The sequence below is a fragment of the Alligator sinensis genome, unplaced genomic scaffold, assembly GCF_000455745.1.
Source record: "Alligator sinensis unplaced genomic scaffold, ASM45574v1 scaffold557_1, whole genome shotgun sequence".
Classification (NCBI taxonomy): domain Eukaryota; kingdom Metazoa; phylum Chordata; order Crocodylia; family Alligatoridae; genus Alligator; species Alligator sinensis.
This window is the reverse complement of record NW_005842349.1, coordinates 210,566-219,208: the sequence shown is the minus strand read 5'-3', so window position 1 is coordinate 219,208 and position 8,643 is coordinate 210,566. Positions and strand designations below refer to the sequence as shown.

The 8,643-nt window shown below is 39.5% G+C and overlaps 1 protein-coding gene across 1 annotated transcript in view; it reads right to left on the bottom strand.

Annotated features, from left to right (window-relative positions):
- ACTA2 (actin, alpha 2, smooth muscle, aorta) overlaps window positions 1-8,355 on the bottom strand; it is a 12,446-nt gene extending 4,091 nt beyond the window's left edge. Inside the window, exons 1-7 of the mRNA XM_006028992.3 lie at window positions 8,145-8,355; window positions 5,952-6,122; window positions 3,748-3,876; window positions 2,729-2,839; window positions 946-1,030; window positions 620-781; window positions 190-381 (exon numbers count right to left, since the gene is read on the bottom strand). Coding sequence (XP_006029054.1) covers window positions 190-381; window positions 620-781; window positions 946-1,030; window positions 2,729-2,839; window positions 3,748-3,876; window positions 5,952-6,080 — 808 coding nt within the window. The 5' untranslated portion in view covers window positions 6,081-6,122; window positions 8,145-8,355. The remainder of the gene's footprint in view (window positions 1-189; window positions 382-619; window positions 782-945; window positions 1,031-2,728; window positions 2,840-3,747; window positions 3,877-5,951; window positions 6,123-8,144) is intronic.
- Window positions 8,356-8,643: the final 288 nt, after the last annotated feature.

Below are 8,643 nucleotides of genomic sequence, written 5' to 3'. Positions count from 1 at the left end.
TGAACCATGACTAGATGTTAGCTCCAGCTCATGAATGGTGTGCTATAACAATTTCGTTACTAGAACATATGCACCTGTGTATGCTGAAGTGAATGTGTTGCAGGGAACAGATGAGAGTTACAAGAGCCCAGGGACAACAAGATAGTTACTGCAACATAAATTACCAATGAAAGACATCAATTAACTTACCAATGAAGGAGGGTTGGAACAGGGTCTCAGGGCAGCGGAAGCGCTCATTACCTATGGTGATCACTTGACCATCAGGCAGCTCATAGCTCTTTTCAAGAGAGGAGGAAGTGGCAGCAGTGGCCATCTCATTTTCAAAGTCCAAGGCCACATAACACAGCTTCTCCTTGATGTCACGGACAATTTCACGCTCAGCTGTTTAACAGGGTATGGGAATGAAAATCTTGTTTTTCAACAGATCACTGTATCTAAGCAGCCCTTACACAGTATTTCCTTTCAAAGATAGTCATTTAGTAATGTCAAATGGGAATCTTACATTCTTCTCCATTTCTTTATGCTTCTATACAATACTAGAATAGCCAATGATCCTTGAAGGCTATCACAAATTTTACACACAAAGCAAATCTTGTCCTTGGTTAGGACTGGTTCTTACCAGTAGTCACAAAGGAATAGCCACGTTCTGTCAAAATTTTCATGAGGTAGTCTGTTAAATCTCGGCCAGCTAAATCCAGACGCATGATGGCATGAGGCAAAGCATAGCCTTCATAAATTGGCACATTGTGGGTGACACCATCTCCGGAGTCGAGCACAATCCCTTTGAGAAAACAATACAGATGTAATTTGCCTTCAGATTGCGCCCTCCCCCCAAAAGTAATTTGCCTTCAGATTGCCCCCCCCCCCCCCCCCCAACATGCACAAACACACACACACTTTTCTTTTTTAAACTATTTAAACTTCCCACTCCCTCACCTCACCTACCTGTTGTACGTCCAGAAGCATACAGGGACAATACAGCTTGAATGGCCACATACATGGCTGGTACATTGAATGTCTCAAACATAATCTGAAAAGAAACAAAATACTGAATTAGTGGAACTCTATGACTTTCTTCATTTGAAACAAAATATTAGAGAAAAAAGGAGGCTGAAATAGATTCCTGTAAATTGTACTCTAACTTCTATACATTTCTCATATTTGTTCATATGTATGTTCTTGCTTTCACTCTCTCTCATATATGCACATTGACAGAGGGGCTGAGATTGTACCACCATATATTAATCAATATGTATTATTTGTTTTAAGCCCAACTCCGCAAAGACTGTAGGTGGGATTTAAGTGCCAAAATCCAAAATTATAATCCTCAGAACCTTGCTCAACTTCTACCTTACCCTGGACCTTCCAGAACTTTGTAGGTATCTAACATTGTATGTTAGAGGTTCCCAGATGCCTAAACTCTGCTTCTGGACATAACCAGAAGTACCTGCATCTTAGCAGGACTAAGCAGCTTGACATTTGTTTAATGCTGAAGCCTAATCAGTATCTGCAAAACAAATATTCTGCCTATATCACCTGAAGCATTCAAATAACACATGTACTCCTGTGTAGGTCTCTTTTTGAGGTTCCCAACTTTCCTTATGTATCGTATATGGATCTAAAGGCTGTGAATTCCACCATGGGGGGCCTATATGCTTAACATTAAGATGCTGTAATGCTGAGCATAGCAGTGACTAAGTCCATTTGTGGCTGTGGTTCCCACAGGTTTCATCAAATAGTTGATAACAGTCCATGCTTATTTGCAGCACCTAGTAAGAGCAACAATCTATTACTAGCAATATTTCTCCCTAGTAACAATTTCCATGTGTGTATTCAAATAATACTACCTATAACAGCGACAGCTGCTTAGGAGCAACATACACACTAGGTCACCAGCATGTCACTACAAACAGGTATCAACTGCACCAGAACTTTTACTGTTAAAAAAACCCAAACAAAACCCAAACCACACATTTTCATATTCTACTTTTTAACTGATCATGTCCATATTCAGAGTTGAGTGAAAAGATCTGTGGACAAAAACATTAAACCAAGCAGTATGACTAGTGCACATTTTGTTTCTAAAACGGTCTAGGACCAAGCAATGTAAAAGAAGCATTGCTCATTAAAGGGCAACAGTCTTTCACTTCAAGCCAGTTTGAAAAGCTGAACTTCAAAAACATATTAATTGGCACCCGTCTTTTGTAAAAAAGTTCAAACTACAAAAATAAGCAAATTGGACAACTGGCCACCTTGCATCCCCTTGCTTCCATGACAGATTCATTGCCAGGGATATCAACAACATGACAGTAAAACTGTTGCAAGTACTCCAAGTGATCCTGTTAAAACCATGCTTAAGCTACAAAGCTTGAAATTATTTCAGTGAATATTTCTCATTGCTGTGTTCAGTTTGATCTTATGATGTAAAATCCTTTCACCAAGTTATAGCTTTTAAATTATTTTAAGTTATATTTAGGAAATCCAATTAAAACAGGTTAAAGCATAGACACTTAGTTTAATGCAGCAGCCCAACCTCTAACTTACTGTGGAGTTGCGAGATGGGTGATTGCTCATGTGATTCCCTGTGTCCCAATGTGTATCATTTGTTTCTTGTCTCATGTTATCTGATACCTCCAATTGTACATTGCTCTGTGCATAAGTGAAGCAACTTAGCCTTTGTCAGTATTCTGTAATGCCAATATAATGTTCCTTAAAGCAATGTAATTACCTGTGTCATTTTCTCTCGGTTGGCTTTGGGATTCAGTGGAGCCTCAGTAAGCAGAGTTGGATGCTCTTCAGGGGCGACTCGTAATTCATTGTAGAAAGAATGGTGCCAAATCTAAAAACACGGTGAAAAGAGGCAAAGTGAAGAAATATCATCAACCAACAATTTGTAACCGAAGTGTCACGACTTCAGACTATGCACAAAATAGTCAGAATCACAGGTTTGGAAGAGACCTTCAGGATCAATGTTCCCATTGCCTCACAACTGCAAGTGCTTCTAGCAGTAGATGTTGGCTAACAATATTTAACAGGCCGCTGTCCTAAGTGGCTATGACTGAATGTCGAAGTGACTGTGAAAAATGTTTGCTTTTACCACCGATACTTTATATATAGTAACTTATTTGGAAGACCTCCGTGTGTGTGTGTGTGTGTGTGTGTGTGTGTGTGTACACTGATTTCCAAAACCAATTCTGGGTTTTGTGAAAAATGCACAAAGCAGCCAGCCAGCTGAAAGAACCTGGACCAGTTGGTCAAGAAAAAAAACGTATTTCAGATGGAAAAGAGAAACATCCATGAGAAAAAAAAATGGTACTGGTGGACAAATTCAAAGCTAACATTACTCTTTTTTGATGGAATGAATTATGAATGAAAGTGGCATCCCTCTGGGCAATGCTCAGTTCTTGATGTTCACAACTGGTCTTCACTACAGTATTTTGTAATGCTTTCTAGTGAACATTAGAATCAATGATGTATGAATTCCCACCTCAGCCAGGAGCCATTTAGATGTTTTATGCCAGGAGTAATTAGCAAGGTACACACATCACACAGAACAATGATGAGCTGTAAAGTGATGCATAAATGCTAACAAGTACTAGTTCAGCTTCAGTTGTTAGTAATTTTCTCATGTGAAATAAAATACTACTAGATATCATGACACTGTGATACAATTAATGTTCTAATCTTTTACTCCTGTACTGAAAAATTCTATCTACACCTGACACAAGCTTTCAAATGTTGAAATACCTTCTCCATGTCATCCCAGTTTGTGATGATCCCATGTTCTATGGGGTATTTCAAGGTCAGGATACCTCTCTTGCTTTGAGCTTCATCACCTACGTAGCTGTCTTTTTGACCCATACCAACCATCACTCCCTAAAAAATGACATAAATAATGTAACCCTTAGTTGTGAAATAAACCAATAACATCACTTTCCAGACTAATGACATTGCTTACAAAACATGTGTTTAATACTAATACCAGAACCATCATTTTTATTAATTGTAATGTGGAAAAAATGAAAAAAAAATTGCATTGCATCTTCAATTTATTTACAATAATACTTCATAAATCTCAGGACTTCAGATTCTTATTAAAGTCATTTTAAATTCATCACTATAATGCAAAATAAGTAGTTACATTTTTAATGATTATCTGATACATACTTTTAGTAATCAGTAAAAAGCATATCAGTTGCATTGAAACATTGGAATGCAGTAACTAAAGCTATATAATGCCATCTAGTGGTAAGCAATGAGCAATATATTTTTTAAATTTCTCTTATGCTTTCTCTACGTACATTTTTCCCTCCATATTAAAAATGTTACAACTTTGAATCAAGCAAGTATAACTGTTGCTGATTTAATTACTTGTCTTATCAGAATAAGATAATTATATACTACAGACCTCTGCTTCTTCACTGATCCTTCTCAGAAAGAGATGGCTTTGATCCAGTATTTTGCATTAGGTATCCAGTGGAGTGACAGCGCTGTGTCTCATGCAAAGCTAGCAATGAATTATACTAGAATGCTGTTTTCAGCTGCCTACTGAACTGAGAGCATCACTTTCATTACAGTTAAACTGCTGGTTTTTTGCACAATGAATTCCATCAATACACTGTTTGCAGAAAGTGATAATCTGAATTATAGTAATGCCCAAAAGTTCATAGTAGGATATGGACCCTGTTCTAGGTAATGCACAAACACAGAAGCAGAGACTGTTCAGTCATAGCAAAATTTAACTAACATATAATCATGTGACTGCAGCACAGCTTTGATTTAAACCAAACAAAACACACCCCCCCCCGGTAAACTGACACTAATCTGTGGGGGAACTTCTGCCAGTACAGGAATGTCACTAGATCATGTGAGTGACCCCACAGATAAATGCTTATGACCCTCCCGCTACAAGCACTTAGATTTGGGGTCACACACATTCTTTTGACAATATAAGGCACTTTTAACTTAACAGAAGCCCAGCAGTGTTGTGCAAAGACGTGTCTGGTAAGTGAAGGGATTTCAAAATCAGCAGTTGCTTCAGTTTGGGTAACTCTCACTACTCTGTCAGAGACAGAACAGATGTATTTCAAAACTTTAACAAGTGACTTTTTTCAGAGTTGGAGACAAAACCAGGAAAAGTATATCTTCTTTGCAGGTGCAGCTGCTTTTGGTTGCAGCCAAATTAAATTACTGGTTTCCTCTCCATTGCCTCGAGTGTGCTCTGCAACCAGTTGCTAATGCAGCACTACCCTAAAGCTAGTCTACATGGCTACTAAGGATTCTCCCAGCACTAGATTCTTGGGTGATGAAGAGCCACTAAATAACCAAGCTACCTTGTCATATTACAAATATGGAGACTAAAAAACTGGCTTATTGAATATTTCTGTCAAGGAGAACAAAGTGTAAAATATTTTAATGTTATTTCAGGGATAAAAGTGCAGAATTTTGGGAGGGTTTGGGGCTGTTTGCTACCAGATTCTGTGGTGGTCAACATGTTTACAAACATTTCTGCATGATTTTTAACCAGTTTCACTTGCTAGGACAGCAAGGAAGCCAGCAGCCAAAATATTAGTTGAGCTAATGTCAAGGCAAAACATAGAAGAAAGTGATATTGAAAGCTTTTCTGAAAAAGACTCCTCCCATGAGAAGTTAGGTCATATCCTAATACAGGTATGCACACCTTGAGGGGATGCCTTGTTTCAGCTTGTCCTAGAGCATTAAATATCCTAAAATAGAACAGCTTGCAGCTATACCACACTGTCGGTCAATTTGCTAGTTTCATACTAAAAAGGATTGAGGCAGGTATGTTCTTAGATCGGAGACTCCCAAGGCAGCACTGGGAGCTGTGGTTAATGATTCTCCTGCTTCTGCGTCACTTCTAACTCCTTTAATTCTATTACAGCCCATAAAATCCACCCTGCTGTACTTAAGTAATGGAACTGGTAATTTACCTGGTGCCTGGGACGACCCACAATGGAAGGGAAAACTGCTCTGGGAGCATCATCTCCAGCAAAGCCAGCCTTACAAAGTCCTGACCCATTGTCACAAACCAGTGCAGTGCTATCCTCTTCCTCACACATCTTCTGTGTCAATGTCTTCGGGCCTTTCGGGCAAAAATGGTCCTATAAACAAAACAGAAAAATTCTGCAGACATTTGCACAAGCCTAGAAGACAGACAACCACCTGAATGGACTGGTATTGATCTGCACAGGCAGGGCAACCATTCTGAGCAAGAATATCGTTAAAAGACAGCTTACAATAAAATGTCTCCTTTGAAACTTTAATTTGAAATAATGACCCTTATATAACACCAGTTCTGTAGGAAGGGGTGAGTGGTTGTTTCCTTGTAGCAGTGGCATGCAACAGTTCAGTGGTATGCAACGGATTTCATCCTCCAAAATTGGGAGCGCCTTGCAGGACAGATAGAGTTTTAAAACTTTAGGAGAGTTCAAATTCACTGCTCAAATGGATAGCTATAGGAATGAAAAGGTCTTCTATATCAGGTACAATGTTCACTCAACACTGAAGAGGAAAGTGTTTGCTAGCAGTTTATAATGTGGGGGAGAATCTTTTGAATAGAGTTGGATCAAGTGTCTGGCTCAGAGGTCTCTGTGAATAGGTGTTTAAAGCTATAACTGAGATAGTAAAAGCTAAAGATACATTCACTAAGAACCTCAAGCAATGAGGTGTTGCAAATGGAGAATAAAGTGGGAGTCAGATTAGAGGGATCTTCGATGTATGGGAAAGGAAGTATAGAACAGCTAGTCTCGAGTGAAAAGGGAACGCTCTCCAGATGCTCCTCTTTTGAGCTGGGCTGTCATTCTGCTGAAGAGTAGTCTAAAAGAGACACCGCAGCAGTTTTCCTGTAAGCTGCATAGATGCTGGTTTCCAGGAGAAAAGACAATACAGAAATCCTAATCTAAGTGCTGCAGGTACTGGTCTTAATTGGAAAAAGTGAGGGGAGATGCAGTTGTCCTCAATTATGTATGTTTGAGGGAAAGGAGGCTATGTCTGTTTAAGCATTTACTCAATGGAGCAGATCTTAGCTACCATGAATGAACAGTCCGGTTTGGAACAAACCATTTCCTAATTAGGAAATAGACTTCCAAGTGTCTGTTTTCGGAATGGAGTTTGGAGGTCAAGGGGTTGCTCAAAGCAGTGCAGCCCGGGCTGTGCCAAAAATCACTTGTGGGAGGAGGGGAAGGGAATGCAATGTTTCAGAGCTTAGGAGATTCTAAATGAAAACCATATTTAGTAATAAAGCATAAAAGTTGAAGAAATCCAAGCTGACTGATTTCAGGCAGGCCTCTCTGCCACCAGCCAGCTCTCAACCGCTTAGGACTGCTGCAGCGTGCCATACTAACATCTTACAGTAGGAAATCTAGCACAATACCATGGGATAAAGTACCCTCTCCAGCTCAGGTGGGTAAAATAGAAGTTTACTTGTTAGTCATCCTGCTCCTGTGTGCGTGTGTGTGTGTGTCAGAGAGACAGAGAGAGAGAAGCGCTGGCAGCACCAGGCCCTGCAGCTGACTGTTAAATGATTCCAGTCTCATGGGGAGCAGTCCACTTGTAACCTGTTCCTTTCAATGAAATGTTTGGTATTTTGCAACCCACGGTCATTTTCTGTATGCAGACCCAGAGGAGCAAACAGACATTATATCATTCCAGACAGTAGCAATAATGTTTTTCACATTCTCCCCCCATTTAAAAGCATATTTTCAAAGCATTTTCCTGTCTAAAGTAATTCTACACCATTGAAACAAATCTATGGAAAAAAAACCTAACCCAGTCACTTCTTATAGTTAGACCTAGGAACTAGATTCAATCCAAAGCAGATATAAGTAAATTTAGCTTATTGTTCTCAAACAAAAACAATAATTGAAATATTATTCAATATTCCTTTAAGATTGGTTTCCTGTCAATGTTATACGTGAAATGACTAGGCTGAACTGTAAAATATCTTATAAATAAAGGTTAATATAAACACCATAGTCATTTTAACCAGTGCTGTTTTAAAATGAAATGTGAGCAAATAATACCAGAACACTGCATCCTACTGAACAGCATCTGTTATTAATAAACTTTTATTAATAAGTGCTGATGAAATCTGTAAGTCACACTGTTCATTCATTGCCACTTACCCTGAGAGTTCTTTGCTGGGGACGGCTCTTCTAGGATGGTGCACTCTGCATCTGTAAGCCGTTAGGTTATATAGCTCCTTGCCTAGTTCCCCTCCCACTGACTTCCCAAACAAGGAACAGAGAAGAACTAAGAGATGGCGCTGAAGTCTAACAGAGCCATATAGGGACCTCAACACAAAAATCTCTCATCTGGGTGGCCGCAGACCTTGGGTCTCTTCCACTGCATTCCGCTGTACTACTTACGAAACAGGAGGAGGCTTCAGCTGGGTAAGATAAACACGTTAAAACTTCAGGGCTAAAATGCACTGAGAGATACTGTAGCAGTGACAAACGCCCACTGTTGGAGTGAGTGTTCAACAAAAAAAAAGATGCACATGCCTACGTAGTAGCACAGAAGCATAAGGAGTGAAGAGGAAGGCTTCTAAAACACACTCACTCCCCCTTGTGTGAATTCATTAAAGCTTAGTTGGCAAAAGCAGTGAAACCGATTGTGGTAAGC